Source organism: Betta splendens, chromosome 5 (genome assembly GCF_900634795.4).
Source record: "Betta splendens chromosome 5, fBetSpl5.4, whole genome shotgun sequence".
In the NCBI taxonomy this organism is placed as follows: Eukaryota; Metazoa; Chordata; class Actinopteri; order Anabantiformes; family Osphronemidae; genus Betta; species Betta splendens.
In genome coordinates this window covers 14,817,675-14,839,403 of record NC_040885.2, presented here as the reverse complement: position 1 = coordinate 14,839,403, position 21,729 = coordinate 14,817,675, and the positions used below count along the sequence as shown (strand labels likewise).

Below are 21,729 nucleotides of genomic sequence, written 5' to 3'. Positions count from 1 at the left end.
CACTCATATCATGCGCTGTGAGGATCTGTGATCAAAGCTGCAGTGCAGCATTATGTTACTATTTGTCTAATGAGTATGAGAATATCTCATATTTTATTCAGTAGTTCTTAATGAATATTTCAGGTTATTTTAGTTTTTGTCAGATGTTGCCTTCATGTTCTGGCAGAGGTACAGTAGGAGAAGCCCTCTGATGGGTCCACTAATGCCTCTGCAGTATGCGATTGTAATTCAGCACCTATAAACAGCCCGGTCCAGGAACAGGTTTGTCCCATCAGGCCAATGTGGAAATATCTGACCCAGCGCCTCAAGGACACCTCTGGCTTCTGTCTGTGCAACCTGAGCGAGCCACTTAGTGCTTCGCTGCGTGTGTCCGGCAGGTAAAGACACTGGCACTAGCTCACTGCGTGTGTATGTGTGCGTGTGTGTGCATGAGAGGGTGAGATCATTTTAATATGTGCAAATCCAGGAGTGTTAGTTAGAGACCGAACTAAAGGTCAGTGACAATGCAGCTGCTTAAAAATACCACAGCATATGTAAAGATATTAGGTGTGCGTGTGTGTGTGCGTGCGTGTGTGTGTGTGTGTGCGCGCGTGTGTGCGTGTGTGTGTGTGTGTGTGTGTGTGTGCCTCTTCTCTCATTGAACGTGTTCCTCTCCTTGTTATGTCCTGCACACAAACAGCCCAGCTGTTTCTCCTTCAGCTATGTCATGTCTGGATTTGGAGCCGCGCTCGGATCATCATTACATGTGACCCTGTCTTTCTTTACTCTAGGACAAGCTATGGATTTTACGGTGACAACTCTATAACAAATTGCTTTGCAGAGAGCAGGTGATGGTGGCGATAAGACCCCGGCCGGCCCTTTCCTTCTGGCTCGCTTTGAGCCAGCTCCAGCTGTGGTCTTTAGGAGGCTGTGTGTGTGTGTGTGTGTGTGTGTGTGTGTGTGTGTGTGTGTGTGTGTGTGTGTGTGTGTGTGTGTGTGTTTGTGTGTGTGTGTGTGTGTGTGTGTGTGTGTGTGTGTGTGTGTGTGTGTGTGTGTGTGTGGGTGGGTGGGGGGGTCATGTTCTAGGCTCATGTCTTTGTTGAGGCTAAATTTGGATAAAGAAAATAGGACAAGGGGGTTGTGGGGGAGAGTTAGCTGTTCGAATGGCAATGATTACAATGATCATCTTATTCATACGTTTTTTTTATATCAAGCACCTTTCACACAACTTTACAGCTGAGTCCACAACATTCTGCTTATTATTGCATTATTATTGCATTGCAATTCTGCTCAGTTTTGGAGCACGTTGCAGATGAAATTATCATGTATTATCCAGTAGGAGACGATTCCTCAGCTCTGAGCATGTGCACTTAAAGAAGAAACGTACTCTCGCCCTGTGTGATTTGTGCTCATGAGTAACGTTACTGATCTCCCCTCTTGTTGTGTGGAATCCTAACAGAGCGAGCACCAGGGTTCTCTTAAGGGTCACGATAGATAAGAAGAACAAAACTAATGAATCCATTTATTCATCATCCCAACCGTCTTCTCATCATCAATAACTGCTCATTGTTTTTTCCTAAGTCAGGCCTAAAGTGAACAGAAAGATGATTTTAGGAGATTTTAATGTGAGAGCGGTCGCGTTGGCAGTGGCGGCAGCTAAAGGCTGCGGCCCCTTAGCAGCTCATCAACCTGAGCCTGTGTTTATGGAGGCTGAGAAAAATGGGGCTTTGCTGGAGGAGCAGGCGTGTCTGTGCTGGATTTGGGATGCGGCCGCGCTTACCTACACTGGAATGTTAATTAGGTGAGCCGCCGCGCTACCCAGGAACCCTTCCAACGACCGGGGGCACATTTACCCTGATGGAAGCTGCATTGGGCATTATGTCTTGTTTATTTGTTCCATTTATGAACTTAAGCAAGATGCAACATAACACTGTACATAATCCAGTCAAAATGTTACAGTACGCACACATTTAAAAAGTATGCACACTACTAATGATTATTTTAGATATTTGGTGATGTCATTTTATTTCTTAAAGTGACAAGTTATTAAGGTAAATGTTTCTGGTAGTAGTACTAGTAGTATTTCTACTGTAACATACTTAATCTACTGTAACATACTTAATCTACAAACTTGTTAAATACTGCCCCCTACAGGACACTCTGTACAGTACAGCCACTTATCTATTATCTTATCTTATCACTTATCTATTAACTATTTAGGATTTTTAAATGTGACATATATGAACTTGGTGCTACAAACCTAATTGTACTGTTGCATTTAACATGCAGGTGTGAGATATTCCTTTTTGTATCCCGTGTCAACATTTAAATGCTTCCCATTCAACCAAACCCCCAACAAAGGATCAATACTTCATAGCCTTTGGGCTTAATTTATTAAGTCTGTCACTTTCCAGCATTTACAGTACTTCTTCAAAGGACCCGATGCAAGAAGGGAGAACAGATGTGGCAGCTGTTATATTAATCAAAGCCATGAAGTATAAAATGCTGCATTTTATAAAGGTTTCTCGGAAATGACAGGAAAAGACGTTCATCGTGATCAACAATTTTACACAAACACTTTACAAATGTGGCTGTTGTTAATCTTTGTATTGTAGCTTGTAATTTGTACTGACTTTGTGCAACATTAACATAATACATAAACAACGTGCAGTACAACACTGATTGCCAGATTATAAAACTATTGTACAATAATAACTAAAGTAATAAACTATACATTTGTATAAAAATGACTGTTTCTATACAACAAAATACTATGCAGCATATTAATATGAATGATTTAAACTTGGTCTGAAGAATACATAATTGTCTTAACAAACAATATAACTGGGTATAAAAGAATAAACGCAGGTTAAAGGAACAGGGTTTTCTATGTGTGCTTGTCAACACATACATAAAATGACTACAGTTGCTGAGTCATGGAAAGTTAAGACAATGTTTGAGCTGAAACTAGTTCATAAGAACACAGATGTTTAGGTTGATTTGTCTTTGTTGCTGACAAGCTTTTAAGCCTTTACTTTTCTTACTCTCTACTCAAAACATCACCTTCACAGTGAAGTTTGTTGTCATCCTGTGGTGTAAACGAGGCTCCACAGCTGTTAAACCTTATTGATGTTCTATGGCACAACAACGCTATTGTACTAGACAATGCTTTTCAGTGCTTGTCTTTTTATGTGTCGTGTGAAAAATGACAAAAACATGAACACCCTTCCTTTGTTTTAATAAGTTGGTTATTAGTGATGCCATAAAAAAGACAGTCCACAACAATGCAAATTAGTGCCAGGCCCTTGACTGATACCTACAATGCTGCCTCCGCACAAACTAAATAAATACAAACAGCATACAGTAACAGTGTTTGAGGAGACCTCTGTTCAGTTTAACAGCTGGAGTGAATCCTGTGATGCAGAGGACGTTATTGTTGAGATGCGGCAAATCGGGATCATCAATTCGATGAAACCACCATGTCCAGTTCTTTGACGGAGTCCTGTGCGGAGGTAAGGCCGCAGCTGCCTGAGAGGGGGCTGTCAGCGTAATGAGCGGCCGACCTGGGGACCGCAGCCGGGGACGGGGGGGCCTGGGCCAGACCGGGCTTCTTGGGGGGGATGGGTGGGGGGTTGCCCCTGTCGGCTCTAGGAATGGTGGGTGACCTGATGCCCTGTGGGAGCGCCGCTGCAGCCCTTCCAATCACTGGGGACAAAGGCGCTGCTAGGCTACGGTAGTCTGTGCCGAAGGGGGAACTGTTTGGCGCTGCCAGCTTCGGTGTGACGCTTTGCTGGACGGTGGTGAAGCGGGACAGCACCTGGGTGACTGTGCTCCGGGCCATTTGCTTGACCGGACTGGCTTCCGGGGGGGTGCTGGTCGCCGGCGGCGGCTCCTTCGGGGAGGGGGGAAGAGCCGCCGCTGTGGCTTGGGACGGCGGTTCTGGGTCGGCGGAACCCTGGAACTTGTGTCGAGCCGCATGGAAGCGCTGGTTGATCCCAGCCTGGTAGGGAGACTGGTAACCAGCAGGACTGGAGTGGCCTGGTGGGCGTGTGGCGAGGACAGGTGAGGTGGAGGGGGAGGAAGGTGGGTGAGCGGCGAAAGGCATCTGGGTCTGAACTGGAGCGTTTTCATTCCCATTCTGTAGGCAGGCGTCATGTGGACCATAGTATCCATTGGTTTCCACTGGACAGTGGTGACCGTTGGTCTTTGGCTGCGCTGCTGACTCGCCGCCGTCTTCCTCAATGTCCTCAACTTTCATCGTGTCCAGCACCGTCTTTCCCGGAGGGAGTTTTGTGGCCCACTCCTTAGCTCCATTTCTGGTCACGTTCACCTCCTCCAGCTTCCTCTTCAGCTCTTCCACCTGAACGTAAAACGAGCAAGAATGAACAACTGTGAACAAGTGCGGCCGCGATGACGCGCGTCCGTGTTCACACCTGTTGTTGTAGCTGACAGCCGTGGGCTTCCTCCTTCTTCAACCGGGAGCGGAGCTGCTGCCGCTCCGTGTCGAACTCCGCCAGCTGCTCCTCCACCCTCGCCTCCATCCTCAGGGCTCTCTGCCGCTCGTCCTCCAACTCCTGCCTCAGCGCCTCGCACGTCTCCTTCTCCTAAATTAAGACCAATGCAACATCTGCCCGGGTCTTGTAATGAGCGCGCAGTGCAAGACTAATCAAATTGGCCGAATACCTTGTCGAGTTTGAGGTTCAGCTTGTTCAGCCGGTGTCCCTCCTTCAGGGCTTGGGAACTCGCCCACTTGCAGTCTTTGGCCAGCGCGCAGGTGAGCTGCTTGTGCTGGGCCCGCTCCTCCTCCAGCTGCTCAGCAAGCCGCCGCTGCTCCTTTTCCAGTCGGCGGACCTGGCCGCGCTCGAACTCCAGCTACGGGCCAGACAGGACGCGCGTTAGGTGGACGGAGCGGAGGACGAGTAAAGTTTACCCCGCCCCGCTCAGTAGCAGGCACCTGTTGCTGTAGGCGCTCCCTCTCCTTCTCGAGGATGTAAGTGACATCGTCTCCCTCCGCCGTGTCCTCAGCGTGCCTCCGTTTTTCCTCCTCCAGATCTGCAATGACCTAACGCGAACACAGAGGGGAGACAGAGTCACGGACGTAACGATCTGATAAACTGTTGGCGCCTGTAACACATGATGCTATGGAGTAACTACTAGTGTAGATGTCGGTGGAGGCTACAGCAACAAACACGCACTTTTAAACAGCAAAACATAAACAAGTTGTCAGCCGCATCTCAAACAGCAGAGTTTCCAAAAAAAAAGGCTTTTGTTCTGAAAGGAAATAAAATCTAATTAACTCTCTCTTCAACATGAAACTGCCAACAATGCCGCTTTTGTACATGTAGAATTGATAAGCACCAGCTCACCCGTCTGTGCCTGCTCTCAGCTGCAGCCAGCTGGGCCAACATCTTCTCCTGCATCCTCCTGCAGTGACTCACCACCAATTTGAGGACTACAAGAGGGTTAGAGGTGGAGGAGGAGCAGCCTGGGTCCTTGTTCTGGCCCCCCACGGTCTCGCTGTCTCTCTGCAGGGCTAAGAAGGGGTCGCTCAGGTTATACTTGCCATAGCGCTCCTGGATGAACAGCTCTTTATGCTGGGCCTAAGGAGATGAGAGGCGAGAGAAATGGCAGAAAATAACTGTCTTGGATTGACTCATAGCCTTTGAAATGTTTTCTTTTGCGATCTTACTTTTTCTAGCTGTTTTATTTATTTTATGTACGAGCCTCATTTTGAAACAGCTCTCAGACTTTTTACTATTAGTGGATGCTGATTTTAGCTCATGTCTTTTTTAGACATGTATTCTTATTGTTAGGTGGATGATTATCACTGAATCGTTTCTCTTCTTTTGAATCGAAAAACAAACAAAAATGATGCTCTAGAATGACAAGTAGTAGAGCAGAAGGAAATCCATTTTGAAGTAGTGCTAGAAGGATGAAAGACCAACAGATGGTGAGTGTCTGTCCGTCTTTAGTAGAACAGCTGGGCCTCGGCCCGGGCAGACCTGTTCTGTTTAACATCTGACAGAGGAGGGATAACGGCAGCATGACATTTCAGGTTCAGCAGATTCCTTTGGACCCGCTGTGAAATTGACTGACAGGAGAGAGCGAGCGACGGAGGAAGAAGAGCTGGCAATGTGTCTTAGTGAGGTTTCAACAAAAGAGGATCAAGAGATTAGAGAGCAATATCCTCTCTGGCAGGGAGAGGACAGCGCTCCTGATGACTGATACCTGGATTACCTTAGATGTTTGAAGTTTAGTCAGCAGTGTGGATGGGCCTTAAGACCAAGATTCGTCCATTTTGCTGTTTTTAGAGATCTAAGCCACTGACAGTGTGGGTGGGTGTTACAGCTACAACCGGTCTACCGTGACCTCAAATACTTCAGCTCAGCCTGTGAGACGGCTGCTTTGTGACCTGGCTCAACGCGAAGGGAAGGACCTTGTCCAATCAGCATAAATGTATAACAAACAACAGTGTTGTCTTGGCTTGTTTACTATTGGAGGAAGGAATTTGTCAAGTCAACATTGTGATCAATTGAGCGAAAGGAACGACCTAAATGACACATTCACTACATGACACCTTTAATATCAACTACCATATACTGTATGACTGACAGGAGGCCCACCCGCGACCCGTCCAGATGATATACCAGCAGAGATCACAGGCTTCATGGTTGTCGTTTTTCTGCATCATTACTATTAGCTCATCTGGCACATAGACTCGGCTGTGAGCCTCGGCTGCTGTCATTTGATCCACTCCGCTGAGGACAGTGTGAAGGCGGATCAAACCACACGAAGGGGTGACACAGGAAAAAACAGGGTGCCCAGGAGGTTTCAAATATGCCTCTTAGATGTGGGCAGTAGCTAAAGCTAAATCAGCATGCAAGTACCTCAACAGCAGCTTTGTGCACAAATCACATATCTATTGATTTATCGCATCAGCTAGAAATGCGATTTGGAATTTTTGGATTTTCTAAAAGATGGAAATCTAATTTTAAAAACTTCTTCAAAGAGGAATCCATCAACAGATCTGGCCTCCAGCCTATTCATGTTCTTGTTCAGGGAATGTCTGCTGAGCCGCGTCCCTTTGTAGTCAGAGGATCTCTCGTCAGCTCTGTTCACTTTAGTTACATGCAAAAGCAGCAAAGGCTAAAAAAGAAGAGGAAGCATTTTACAGCATACAAAGAAAATACATGCTTAAAATAGTTCCTCTTGAGGAGTTAGTTTCTGTTTATCCACTCATTGCACGTTTCCATGACTGGATAACTGGCCTTTCAATTCTGGGTCATTTTCTAATTCACAGGATTCCCGTTCGCTCGTGAACAGGCCGCCTGTCTTCCTCTTCGCTCGCTCCCTCTACAGCTCCTCAATGCACAGACAGGCGTACATGTCCACACAAAGAGGCTGTGTCTTTTCCTCTTCATCCATCACCCACTGCTGCAGGGACGGAGTGGAGAGGGGTTTCACACATGTCTGTTACGTAACATCCTAATCTAATCAGAGCTACTCACAGCCTCATATTATACATGTACAATATGCGTGTGGCTGTAGTGCATCACACTCCTCCATTAATGGTGCCTTTGTCTGTTGGCAACCTGCATGGTTTTGCTGTGAAGCCACCTTTGAGCCAGGTTCAAATGCAGCTAATCTTTTGCTGACATGCATGGGCTGTTTGAACTGTGTAGTGTTGATGACCAGTTTGGTAAAATCCTGAGATAAAGTAACAGAGTCTAACATGTTCATTTACAATGTGCAATTAGAAAAACCTGCACATTACAAGAGCTTCTGAACTGAAAATGATGTTAGCGCTGCCACACAAGGTAAAATGATGTTCCTTTGGAAGCCGTAGTCGATCTCGCCAGTTAATTAAAGGCTCATTTCCATATTTAAGTCCTCTTTGAACCTGAAGTAAAGGCTTGTATTCTTTCCCAAAGCAAAGGCACGACTGGATCACTGTGGGCCTTTGTGTGCCAAATACAAGTGTTGCCAGAGACTAACTTCCTTTTGAAAGCCACAGCCTGAGCAGCTGCAGAAGTGACTCACGGGAGGAAAAATGCAGCGGATAGTTCGAATGCCACTAATAGTTCTGCATAATTAAATATAGATGACCACAGAAAGAACACGTCATTAACATTGCTTCCTTTACTTCCTTTACTTTTTTTATATCCTGTTGAAAATGATCAGTTTAGAGCATTTTCAAAAACAAATGAAAACGAGCATGAAAACTAGTTCTTCTTCTTGTAGTTGAATAATCAAAAGCATGCAAGAAGAAATAAGTTCAGTTTTGTGTCATTTTATATGTTTAATAAAGAGAAGTATGGTGTGTTCTTACCATGGTGATTTGATTTTAGTACATCTCACATGACAGCATGAGCAATACGCCTGGTCATATTTTCTACTGTATGCTAACTGCCGGCCCCATCACATTATGGGAACAGAACCCAGAGTTTGGTTCCACATTAGCAGCTCTATTGTCAAACAGTTTAGAGAAACGGACATCGATGGTAATACAAAATCAGCAATACAAAGAAGAGAGACTTTCAGGTATCACACGATAGGTGGAATAACTGAGCTTGTATCTTGCTAGAGACTTTGCAGTACGTTAAAGGTTAGGGATTAAGTAAAGAGGCTTATCCTCTGGGGACCACGCATGTGATGTGAAGCATGTCTTGGTATCTAAATGTCCGGACCAAATTATTGGAGTGTGCAGACTGACAGACTGCCAACAACAGATCTGTCAATGGCGTGGCTACAAACAAATAGTATTAGAAGTATTTTTGGTGGGAGTGTGGCTGCGTAACAATCTGCTCTCATGTGAGAACAAGACCCAACATTCCACATTATGTATTTAATGGCAGAGAGGCATAAAGGAGTCTCATCCATGGGAGAAAAGCAAATTCTACAAGAGCTCATCTTTCACTCACTCACTGTAAGTACATTTGAACATGCTGGTGATTACACCCTTCATTGAAGCCCAGTCAGCACAGATCCAGACCCAGACCTGAGTGGGTTAACAGTGCCAGCGGAGGCACAGCCACGGTCCCATCCAGCTCCAGTTAAGGCCAGTGTTTATTTGTTCACTCCTACTCTCGTGCACATTGAGTCATCAGGCACCCAGTGTGCTGTAACTCTTCTTGCCTTAGATGGCCAGATCCCAGGAGTGATGAAGGAATGCGGTCTAGACACAACACACGAACGCTCAGTCTGAGAGCCGGCTGCTCTCCACTTTTTATAACAGGGCCTCACACACCAGGAAAGTCAAAGCCCCTCCTTGAGTGCATCACCTATATATCTCAAACATTAAGAGGATAATTAAATAAGGTTGTTTGAAACTGTAGTAAGTATGTCTGCTTGCAGGAAACCTCAATGCAAATAGCACCGCATAGAAAAATAGCCTGACAATCCTTTAATTGTAATGCGGCCTTAATCCTGCCAAAGTCGGACGTCCTAAGGTTGGAACTGGCTGCGGCAGTGTTTCTAATTCAGGTCAGGTTCAAGAGCAATGGAGGGGATCTTCGTCATCATCATCGCCTCTTTCTCTGCTGTCGTTCATCTATTTTGTTGCATAAAATGCAATAATGTATGCGATGTGCCTTGTGTTTCCATGCAAACTACTAACCACCAGCGTGCAGCGCTGTGTTTGTATGTATGTCACTATTATTAGCACATTATGTTCCATTCATAAATACCTTCAGGGCTTCAATGACCAGGTCCCGGGCCTCCAGCTCTCCCTCCAGGATGCTGAAGAGCATCAGCAACTCTGGCTTAGTCAAATTCTCCATGTTCGGCTTGGACTGTGAGGGCAAAAGACAAAAGAAAAAGACTTATGACTGAACTTATAAATAATCCCATAAACAAATGGCAAATGTATTTTTCAATCTCACTTCCTTAGGTCAAATAATGAATGAAGATATTTACTTTTACTCTCAAAAATGCCTTTAGTTACAATGAATCCAGTAATTTGTTGCTACCATCCCAGGGCGACATTCTGTTATAACACAATATATCTCTATGAAACTTTCATATTGAGCGCTTAATTCTAGAACAAATTAAAAGAGGCATGCTTTTTCCAGTAACCCCACATCAGACATCCAGACAGACATCTGTTTTAGTCCACTGATTTGATCTTTAAGTGCATGTGGTTATCTTGATAGAACGGAGAACAAATCAATGCAATGCTAAAACGAGGCACGCCTTCTAGTACCTTTGCCATCCCATCATAAAATTACAGCTAAATACATTTACTTTTAAGGCAAACCACGATATGAAGTTGTTTTATTTTCCCATGATCCAATTATAATTGGTGCCATGACAGTTATTTTGTGTTGTGAATGTGGTGTGGTCTCTTTGTAGTATCTCAGAGCTTTAATCTCACAGCTGTGTTGGTTCTGATGACAAGCCCTGTGGTGTCCACGCGTCAAACGTCCGACCACACTCTGGCAAAGTCAATGTATGCAGGCCTCTCTTTGAAACAGGATCAAAGTTGCTGATGTTATTACACCAAGTATTTTTTTTTTTTAGACGAGAGTCGTCCTTCGGGACGGAGAGGATTGATGATCATCGCGCCGATGGACCGTTCAAGAGTAAAACACTCTAGACTGAATTAATTAAATCTTTTTGCATGTGGATGAAGCGTCTAATAAAATCTCCCACTTCGCTTTGTAGGACTGATCCATACCTGAGCCATTATTCATTCAACAGGCTCTGAGCGGCGCACTTTGTGTTCTCCACTTCATAAAGTCATGCGCATGGACTGCCCTTACCTCTAATGTGGCAGCCAGGGGCCACCACTTTTCAGGTTATAGCTATAAGAACACTATAATAACGCCATTAACAAACAAAGCTTAAATCACGTGTCAAACGCTGCAGTCATAACTTTTAAGCCGTTAACGCGCTGTGAGGCTGATTCAGAGAAAGGAGGAAGGACTCGCAGCTGAATCTCTACAGCAGCGTCCTCTCACAAGAAGGCCCTCAGTGTGTTTTTAGTCACTCCTCCACCAGCGCTCACGGTCTGTGGCCTCACCGCAGGGCTGAAATGCTAATTAAACTCCAGCATGCACACCTCCCTCGGTTTGAGTTTACAGGCTCGCCTGCTAATTTCACAGGACACCATAATGACAGTGAGAAGAGTGCGTGCCGTGTCACGGTACAGCGCACGTCTGGCCCAGAGTCATCAGGCTTGTTTAGAGTCTCATCATTTTAATATTACTTTCACACAATCCTCCAACATGACGTGAACAATCGTGAAAATGCCCATACAGTGAGGCGGAACATGGGAAATAAAAATATTCCCACACGCTCTGAGCTTCACTTCCATTGACGCTCATAATCCCTTGATCTGCCCGGTCAGCCGCGCGCCTCATCTGCAACACTGCAAACTCATTAGAAAACGCACAAGTCAGCCTTTGCTGCACAAACATTTGCTGGGCTCCGGTGCAGAGAGGCCCTCGGTTGGTGAGCGGCTCCGCGCGACCGCGTGAGCGCAGCCAAATCCATTGGCCGACACTTTAAAAATCAAAAACCCCGTCGCAAAACCACGTGTTTTGCTGGAGAAACTGAACCCCGGGCACAAACTCGTGACGGACCATGAGGGCACAGATGCAGCCTGTTGCATCGGGAGGGCAGATGCAACATGTCTGGATACTAAATTGGATTTGGGTCCCAACCTAATTTTTGTGGATGCTGATTGCGTACTCCCTCAGCTTCCTGCCTATAGTGCAGTACTTAAACTTACTACAAACACGGCAGTATTGACACTGACTGAAATCAGCCACGTCCTGTGCTAATTGTTCAGTTATCGTGTTCTTAACGCCGTGTCTTCGCCGCTGAGGTCCGGTCCCAGCTCGGCCGAACCGCTTCACTGCATCTCCCCAAGACCCCCCCCCCCCTCTTTTTTTTTTCTTTGGAGCAAAAGTGTCAAACACACGGCGGAAAACTGCAAACTAGCGTCTCTAACTTCGCAGCGCCAGCACGAAACGGCTTCCGGGGGCTCCTCTTACCTTCATGTGGCTCTCGGAGCTCCCTGAAAACTCCAGCATGAACTTTTTTCCTCTCGGAAGATTTGTTTCACTTGATTTGCGTCCTCTGATCCTGACGCAGCGCAACACGGAGCAGCCACGAGCAGTTCTAACAGACGGCAAGACCAGCCAATCAGAGAGAAGAGGACCTTTGCAATCACCAATTAGAGAAGGCTTTTGGGAGAATGGGCGGGGCCGTGACGTCTCACCTCTTTGACTTCTTTGTTTAGCATTTCTTCCACTCGAAGCGTCTACAGGCACGTAAAGCAAGTAAACAACGATGGATTTGACTTCACGTGTGTTTTGCCGGACGAACGTCGGAAACACAACTTATAATTCGTTCGATCCAAGCCGTCTAGCTGTTTGCATCTTGTATTGAATGTACTGTATAGCCGAAAGGTGGCATCACAGAAAACTGTGGCTTTATTCCCAACAATCTCAGCTCGGTCCCAGCAGATTTGTGGTAGTTTTGTACAGTTTTGTGAAGTTACTGTTGTCATTTTGTCGTGATTAGTTTCAAAGTTACAGTTTTCATTTTGTTTTCAACTTAATTCGATGTTTTTTATTATTTTATTTTTTGTTGGTTTACACGTGTTACAATTGCAACAGTACCTAATCAAATTAACTCAATTAAATCAAATACCTGTAGTGCCTCCACAATTTAGTTACTATGGTACTAGATCTAATATAGCTGGACTGTTTGAAAATTTGTAACACAGAGGCTGTTGTTATTACTATGCAGTTGCTTAGTTGAATCCATAACAGTGAATCACAATTGAACATTTGCCGAAGATTTTACCTGTAATTGTTTTAAAAGGTAAAAGTAGCAAAAGAAGAACTGCAAGATCATTAGTTTATAACACTGTAAATTGAACATGAATTTAATTTAGTTGCGTCTTAGAAATCAAACCAAAACAATATTTGTAAATTCCAATTGACATAGGGAATGGCTGCAGAAACTGAATAAATAATAAATCTAGAAAAAGACACCTCATAATACAAGGTATGTAACACAAACAAGAAGTGACACTACTGCTGCGGACTTCTGCAGGTCATTTCATGTCACAAAAGATGCAGATATTCAGTTGTTTTTGACTTTTTCAGTAAACGTACCACGTGTTTGTGAGTAAAGCATTAATGACCGCCCTCTGCTGGTGAAGAGGTGCAATACGACACTCATAGTGGGTTCAAAAGGTTTCAGGTAGAAGATGGAATCGCAGAGCCAGCTCAATGTAAAGGCCCAATAAAACAAACAGCTAAAATCACACGATGTGGTCTTAATCTAGCATCCCAGCTGAAAGACTAACTCTCTGTTCATTATTAGTCAGGAGCATCCATAATTAAACATGGAGGTAACACCTAATAGATGTGCTCTTATTTAGTTGTTGCTATCTATTCAGATGCCACGTGTGACAAAGACAATTTAAGGTAGCCTCAAATACAAGCCAGGAGTCCTTCATGTAATACACAACAGCTGTCAGTAGAGTGCAATGCTCACACAACTCCCTCCATCCATGGGAAAAGGTTGGGATTGTGTTTGTTTCAAAGCACTGTATCTGTAGTTGCGGATGAAATGCAACAAAGGATTATACATACTGTATACTTTTAAATTCAGATGTTTGATTTAAATGAAAACAAAAGAATATACAACCTAAAAATCACCTTACTGTACTTACTATATTATGTACAAATTAATAAAGATTCAAAGAAGCCTTCTATCCATGACTATGCTGCTTCTTTTGGCTATTCTGTGTGTGTTTTCTATCTCACATTTGTGTCTTGAGGGTATATGTAGAGCCGAGTCAGAGGATTGTTGCTCTTCATAGGCTGCAGACACACTGTAAGCAGCCGTTCAGCTCTAATAGAATCTCTATTTCAGGCTCTTCAATTAAGCGGCTCTGTTCAGCCTGCTGACCGGCTGCTGTGGAGAATCTGTCCCCAGGCTCTTCACCTCCCCTGTCCAAATGATTTACGTTGCAGAAAACCTTGGTTAGTCATAAAATAACTCTAAATACTGTACTATGTTTAGAGGAAAGTGACTTTATATTTGTAAATGTAGTGTTATCCTTTCAAATAAACGTTACATGTTATTGAAAATAGGGGTAATGGTGCTCTTTATTATGCTTTACTTGACGCTACAGGTTAATATGAAATCACAGTATTAAGGAATGTTTTAAAACTTATTCAAGCAGAAGTAATTGAAATCTCAATGCCCGCTGGAGGACAAATCTTTTTAAACCTGCAAGCGAATAAAGCTACAGTATCTATGCAATGCTGGCAGTGCTGTTCAGCGCGTCAGGGTCACACGAGGCTTTAAAGTTTTGGAGCGTATTCTTATTCAAATAAAATGTCCTAAAAAGTTACACGCTGAAGCCTATCGGTAAATAAATACCACTGGATATTTCTCAAATAATTTCCATTGCTAATATTTAATATAGAAACAATTTCATGCTGAAACACTGCAGTCCAACATATCCTCTTAAAAAATAAAAGTCAGAATGTTGTGTCAGCACAACTTTTTTGTTCCTTTGTACTTTTTTCCACTATAATCTTCCCCCACACCCGCTTCTTTTTTTCCCCTTTAATCTCTACTGGCACACTCGCTGACTAAGCTGTTTATTTCAAGTCCAAAGCCCGTTCTTCCAAAGGTGTCCTGGCTTTCAGCAAGTTTCCGAATCCAAGTCTAAACAGAACACTGACATTTAGCACAGCACAGAGTGAACATCGCGTAGAAAGCACACACGCGCTTTCAAAATACCTGCTTGAACGATGAAATTTCCCTCTAAAGGTTACGCTCAAATGGTGTCGTTTCGACTGCGAGGGAAGCTGTTCTGGATGCCATCAGTCTAAAATGCTCCGAACGTTCTCTCCATATGCAAAAATACATTTAACCCCCAACATCTGGGGCCCAATCAAGCTTTGAATGAATGTACTACAAAACCTCAACCTCTATTACTTCCAAAGTGTCATTCCCGTCTTAAGTGGACATATTCTGGTACTCAAAATGAATATTTCATCTCCATTTCACACCTGGCACTCCATCGTAGATGCCAGACATAATGTGGAGATGAGACACTGTGATGGCACAGACACGATCAGAGGAGGGATGGAGAGATGGAGAGCGGTAAATATAGCAACAGAGTCTTGGCGGGACCAGACGAGACAATCTAGAGCCTAATCTGAGGCAGTTATCAGCATCTGTTGCCTGGCACCCACTTCTGTGGGGGGGTTTAGTTATTCCTCAATTGCTCCGTATCTATCACTTCTTTGCGTCTGAGTCCCCATATGCAGAATGCATTCAGGAGCGTGGGAGGATGGAGCATCTCAACACCCCCCAGTGAGTCAGTCTGTCAGCAAAACAAATGATTCTTGTTTATAAAAACATACTTATTGCTTCTCACCTGATTCCTTGTGGTGAAGTTAAGGTTGTGGAAATTGATTTAGCTGAATGACGTGCGTGCTGTCTCCCCAGCCTAGCGAAGGGTCTCCGAGCAGTAGGCTGTCACTGTTAAAATGTGTTTTTTTTCTAATCCTGTTGGTCACAGCTCAATGAAAAACTGAATATCTGGCGGCAGCTTTGTAATAATGTATTCACTGTATATAAAGGCAGATCAGCAGCTACTTTTATGTAAACATTGTCTGAGCTCTAAATGTTATTTCACCCTATCAAAATATAAACATGATTCCTGTAGGGATTCATAAAAAAAAAACATAACTAATTTAATTTATGGTTGAGACAACAAGACGCGTCTGAGCTTAGACAAACGTTCGCCCACTTGGTCTTGAGCTCACAGAGATGTAGTTTATCACAAATCACCTGCTTACAAGGGAGCAGGGAGGTGCGCCGCGTTGGACGTAATTTATTTCAGCTTGCTTCAAGCAGCTTTTCGTCTCCCCAAATAGACAATGCAGTCACTTTTGGTGTCCACTGAAGTGTTTGTTATCAAGCATGTCAATTATAAATGGAGAAGTTTGACCAGGATGGGAAAACAAGGTTTATGAACCTGTCTGAGCAGGAGGCACCTCATCGTATTTTCCTGCAGGCGAAATGCATCATTTGGCGACGAAGCACTGTAGAGCTGAGAAACTCTGATTTAATACCCTGAAAGAAGAAATCCCACGTTAAACACAAATACCCTTTAAAATGTTGGAATGTATAATAACTGCCTTATAAAATGTGAGGCCTCATTGCTTTCCTTGTGAAAACAGCTGCACTGGCCCCGATTCGCAGGCCTAACCGCCTTAATACTTGACCCAGTCTTCTCCACTCGCAGGAAAAAGTCATAACTTTGTCATGTCTTTTTTTCAAAGCTGCAGACGAAAATATGATCAGTGCCACACATACGGAAAACTAATAATATAATGTCAGTCATCTAAGCTATAAACATGAAAGGCCAGCGTGACAGTCTGGAAATATCTCGTCTCTATCCTGCTTCCAAATGATAAAAAATGCCATTTGAATAAATAATGGCACAATACCATTCATATCTCCTGGAAGAGGCAGCCTGCTTATCCAGGCAACCATCCAGGCTAAAAGCACCAGATAGCAAAATTATGAATGGTAATTTAATCACATAATGGCTCTTACATTCTCCAAAAGTCAAATTCCTTGTGTCTGCGCCTCTGTAGCACGTATGCCGTATGAATTTTAATGACGTTTAGGGAGGACAGTTGTTTTAATTCGTTTTAAAACAACTCATCCCTGATACAAAATGATCTTCAACAGACTGTCTAATAACTCAAAGGTTCCGTGTGGGCATGAATGCCTGATATGAACAATTAAAACCATGCGCGGCGTCTCAGCCGTACAAAGGGATTCCTCCCCGGCTTCACGGTGCCCAGGGTACCACCGCGCACAGAGCGTGTGGGGAGATGGCTGATAGTTTTACTCTTATTAAGCTTTTGTTTCACGAGTCCGTGCAGCACTTGTTGCCGATTCAAAGCTTAATCAAAATTCAGTCCGTCTGCGAAGCCGCTGAAATAATTCAGCAGCTGTCGGCACAGAAACTCAGAATGAAGCCCTCGCAGTCCAATCTATCACCGAGCAATAACATTAACATTGGGTGGTTCTCCAAAACACTGGAATATGTTCCATGGTGCCAAGAAATATTTTACTTGCTGAAATGTGCTCACACACAGTACAGTAGTTACTGTATGAGGTGGTTGGGGAAAGGCTGAGGTTCTGGTTATTAAAGGCATGAACCCTATTGCAAGTATGTGAAGGGAGGAGCAAAATTTATTATGAAATAGACTTAACGGCCTTTTTAAACTTCCTGTAACTAGTTTCCTACATGTCGTCCATTCCTCCACATTCTTTACCTACATGTATCTCCTGCACTATTGCTCCTGTGTCTGTGGAACATGGATGGATTTGGAGGAAGAAACTAACTTTAACCCAAAACCTCAGCCCATAAATATTAACCATAAAGAATTCCAGATGTTCTCCTCATTGTGAATACGTAAAATACAGTGACTGCCTCCTGTGAACGTCAGTCCCTTTCAATTTACCCTTCACCAGCGTTTCCTGTAACCAATAGGCAACGGATGAATTGCTTTTTGTTTCTTAAAGCAGGTGGAAGTGTCCCACAGGATGAAGCGTGGCAGGGTGTTATTCGGCTGGGGCGCGTCTGAAAGCTTGGCACTTTTCACTTTTATGTTGAAATGGTGGCACTATCGATTCAGAGCCTCAAACAGTGTGGGCCTTCAAAGCATCTCTCCACCCCCCTCTGTATCAAAGATCTGTTTGAGGGGATTTGCGCTTGTATTTCTGTAAGAAATCCAAAATCTGAGCAAATGCTCCAAGAAATCAATGAATGATGTGAGTCGCCTTTGCCCCCCCACCCCCCCACGCCCCAAGAAGCTGCGTCAACAGAGTCTGATTTTGTCACACGGAGCATTGTCAACATGCCCCAAAATGCCTGTAACTATATCAATTCCCCAACGAGATGGTTTGAACTCATCAGAATGGGTGTGATGGAGACAATCAGGCGGATGTGTAGATCCAGTAAACACCATTTGACTTTGCAGGTGAGTAAAATAGTTGCCTGATGTGAAATTGTAGCCTGTGACGGCTCACACAGTACAGTGTTTACCTCCAGCGTTGTCATTATGGCTCCGCAGACAGGCTGATTTAAAGGCCAATCAGAGCAGCTGAAGGAGATTGTTTGTACATCTCGGCGGCTCTTGGTGTCGTGTGGTGTCCTCTTTCAATCTTAGAAATAGGCCACAATTTCTCTCTACAGCGGAGACTCTCAGAATGACGTTCTCCCATTTCCATCAGCGATCATTGGAAACTCTGACGTGACAGACAAATTGTAGAGTGTAGCTTTGGGAAGAGCTACTCAGAAGCTCAGGGAAAAAGAAACAGAGCAAAACTTTCTTTACTGATTTGAACTCGGTTATGATGAATTCAGTATCAGTGCAGATGAGGAGAAAGGACTTTAAACAAATCCCAGAAATGAAAGTGTGGGTGTGGTGAAGTCTTTCGATAAAGCGCTTCCTTCCTCTCACACGTACCACAGCAGGGAGAAAATTGTACACAGCTGAGATTGTGAGAATTTGTGGATGGTGGGATTGGAAGTGCTCAGTCATACTTCACTCTAACCTACTTCAGTTGAAAATTAAAGCTCCAGAATGAGGTGAGTGACAGAGCTCCTACAAATGAGGTACTGTATAATAATAGCCAAAGAAAATTGGATGTAATGAAATCATCCAGGCAGATTGAGGATTCCCAAGTCACGAGGAGGGCAAAATCCGTCTGGTTGGTGAAATGTGAGGTGTCCAGAGTGTGTTAATATTTGCTGTCTGAGAAATGAGACTACTGAACAAAAAAAGATTGCCAAATTAAAAAAAGTAATGTACAGTAGTGTAAATGTTGAGTTAGTCCATCAATGACAGGGAGCTCAGCTGTTGCTGCTGCATGAATACACGTTGTCTCCACCCTCATACAATTAAAACTGAAATTGTGTATTTAATTTTGAACACCCATCAGGTTCAGAGGCTGCATCCAGTAAAGTTCATTACACCTTACGGCTCCTCGTGTGTGTTTGTGTGTGAGCCACTGACTGAAAGCGGACTCTTTATTCCCTCCATGTTTCTGTTTGGAGGCTTCCAGTCCCAGACATTGTCAAATGAAGTGTTGTGTATTGTGTTGCTATTGTATTGTATGCGCTGTTTTGGACCCAGGATGCTAATGAAAATTACTTTTATTATTAACATAACCTAATTAATACAGTAGTTTCACAGCTTCATAGTCTAGTCTGTAGGATATCCACACTACAAAATATAACTTCTCTTAGCTCATAACTTCCTAAAATGAATAACTTTTTAGAAACCTACTATACGCGGCTCTACTGTCTCCAGGGTTGGTGAATTATTAAACAGCAAAGTCAAATCAATCAAACCAGAAGCATATGTTGTTGGCTTTTTTATGTTTTTTCCAGCTGCTTCTGTAAAACTGTGTTGGTCGGTCAGCTCACCCTCTCCCTGTATTATCTTCCTATTGATTTTCATGGTTCCCAGATGATAGCTCCACATGACTTTAGTGATCCCCTCGTCCCACAGCTGGTCATACAAACATTTCTTGTCTTTCTACCTGACTTGAGTTTTTGTGTTAGCTCTGCACCTCACCTACAGTAAGACGACCTTTAGCGCTATTTCCTAGCTGCTAATTGAGTAAATGTACAGCACATGCGTCTTTCTGAGCTGCTCAGTGTTAATTGTGCATGAGGTAAACATCAGCATGTAGCATCATTACTGTTACAATGGAGCGAGGATGATTTAGTTCAAAGCACCACTGTGCCTGCATTTACAGCTTCACTATTGTTTTGATGTTTATTACATCTTCAATAATGAATTATCCAATTTACTGACTGTTTACTGTTTCTCAGATCTCTACTGATGAGTTATTTCTGCACTTTACTCATTTCAACATTATTGTGGGTTTCTTCATACTTCTTCAGCCCGTCTCCCTCCTAGAAACCAGAGTGGCTGTGTTGTGTGTTTAATGCTTTGATGTCTGAATAACTGTGTCGCACATAATGATGCAAACCATTACACAGTAACTAGGTCAAGACAGGAGAGTCCCAGTTGGGCTTTTATGTCCTCCTGTTGTTACACTTCCATCGACTGTGCGCATGTGTGTTAGAGGGAGTCATTTGTTTGAAGAGGCACAACAGGCAACTGCAAATAAAGTAAGAGAAGAAGTGATTTAAAAGTGATTAACACTCATGGTTCCCACAGCTTCCATTTCAGCTACGGGGTGACTTTTTTGTTTGAACCCATTCAAGGCTAATGGCTTCATTAGCCAGGACTTGAAAATATTCATTACTGTACAGTATGCAATTTATTACTTTGCCATGAACAAGTCTTTTAAAGTTACAGTTCCCCCTCCAGACCGTTGGTGGCGCTGTGTGTTTGTTGTGCATTGATGTTCTGTGTTACTGTTTCCTGTTCCTTTCTGTTCAGGTGAGTCTTATTTGTGTCTGTTTATATTCTCACCATTCTTATTGTTGGTTGCCAGTGAGTCATCCCTGGTTCTCTTGCTTTGCCTGTTTGCGTCACTCCCCCGACCTCTAGCTTTATGTTTTCTAGATTTCCTAAATTTTGAATTTTGTGTTTCCAGCTGTGACTTTTCGTTCTGTACTCGTTAAATCCTTGAAAACCAACACAACATCTCTCCTGATTAACGCTCTGGGTTCTAACCTGTTAACTAATGTCTTTGCGACGTGGAATCCTTGGACCCACTTGCTGCACTTTTAATAAGAGTTTTAATTAAAACACTCAACTATAACAGCATTGCTATTTTCTGAAGGTCAATGAATAAAACTTAAAATACTGTACATTTTTTCAAATTTGGATATTTAATTGCATCTTTAACTGCAGATTGAAAATTAAACTTTGTCCTTCAACTGAAATGAGGAAATCATGTGGATCCTTGTATTATGATGTTCTAGTACACAGTTCAGTGAAGGACACACACATGCTGTATTGATTTATCATTCTCTATTTGTTATACATTTACTGTGGCAAATATTTATCCATTACAGTCTGAAGTAAAATGTGTGCCAGTATATAAGATCATAGGTCATACAAACAAGTAAAGCAGTATTTATATCCACATTAGAGTGGAGCAACGCTGTTTTAATGTAGAATCGGTTGATTCCTTTAATACTGCAGTGCACCTGCTGCCTTCGGATCCATTTGCTTTTGACAAATGACATTTGAAAAAGTTTTCTATCTGTCATTCGAGTGAGATTAATGGCGCTGCGTATACATGCTAATTGCTCATTCTTGCTGACTAATTTGAATTACTTGAGCGTTTTGTTTGTGCTGTTGACTTTCGGAGGAGTTTGTGCATTGAATTGCGCTGCAGCTCCCAGAGATGACAGCGTTCATCTCGTAGTGGCTGTGTTACGGTACAACCTGCCAGCTTGTCTGTTGGTTCTGATGTTCCCAGCATCTCCACAACACACTGGATCAACAGGATTCACGTGTGTTTCTCTGTGGTGTGGTGTGTGCCTCCTGTAATGAATGCGAGCAAAGACGTGAGGTGTAAGATCGCTAGCTTCATGCAGCGCTGCCCGCTACAATGCCGGCTTTTATCTCAACCCATTAATGTCTTTTGGCTTCACAGACTGTTGATCTGCTCGTCTTTTCTCTCGACGAGCGCCTTCCTTTGATACTTTCTTCTAACCTCTAGAGCCAAGTGTCCAGCTGTTTATGCTGTGTCATTGTT

At 43.5% G+C, this 21,729-nt stretch overlaps 1 protein-coding gene across 1 annotated transcript; it reads right to left on the bottom strand.

Moving 5' to 3' along the window:
- Window positions 1-2,353: 2,353 nt before the first annotated feature.
- On the bottom strand, window positions 2,354-12,101 carry cttnbp2nla (CTTNBP2 N-terminal like a). The gene is made up of 7 exons (XM_029151849.3): window positions 11,976-12,101; window positions 9,666-9,770; window positions 5,346-5,579; window positions 4,934-5,041; window positions 4,663-4,851; window positions 4,413-4,583; window positions 2,354-4,339 (listed from the first exon to the last, which is right to left on the bottom strand). The coding sequence occupies exons 1-7, from the start codon at window positions 12,012-12,014 to the stop codon at window positions 3,440-3,442; spliced, it is 1,746 nt and encodes a 581-aa protein (XP_029007682.1). The 5' UTR covers window positions 12,015-12,101; the 3' UTR covers window positions 2,354-3,439.
- Between the last annotated feature and the right edge of the window lie 9,628 nt (window positions 12,102-21,729).

What these genes read in the sequence shown, in the direction of transcription:
- cttnbp2nla (XM_029151849.3), bottom strand. Translation starts at nt 12,014, where the DNA reads ATGCTGGAGTTTTCAGGGAGCTCCGAGAGCCACATGAAG. An exon ending in GCTCCGAGAGCCACATGAAG is followed by an intron (nt 9,771 to 11,975) that starts GTAAGAGGAGCC and finishes TTGCCCTCACAG; the next exon opens with TCCAAGCCGAACATGGAGAA. An exon ending in TGAACCTCAAACTCGACAAG is followed by an intron (nt 4,584 to 4,662) that starts GTATTCGGCCAA and finishes GTCTTAATTTAG; the next exon opens with GAGAAGGAGACGTGCGAGGC.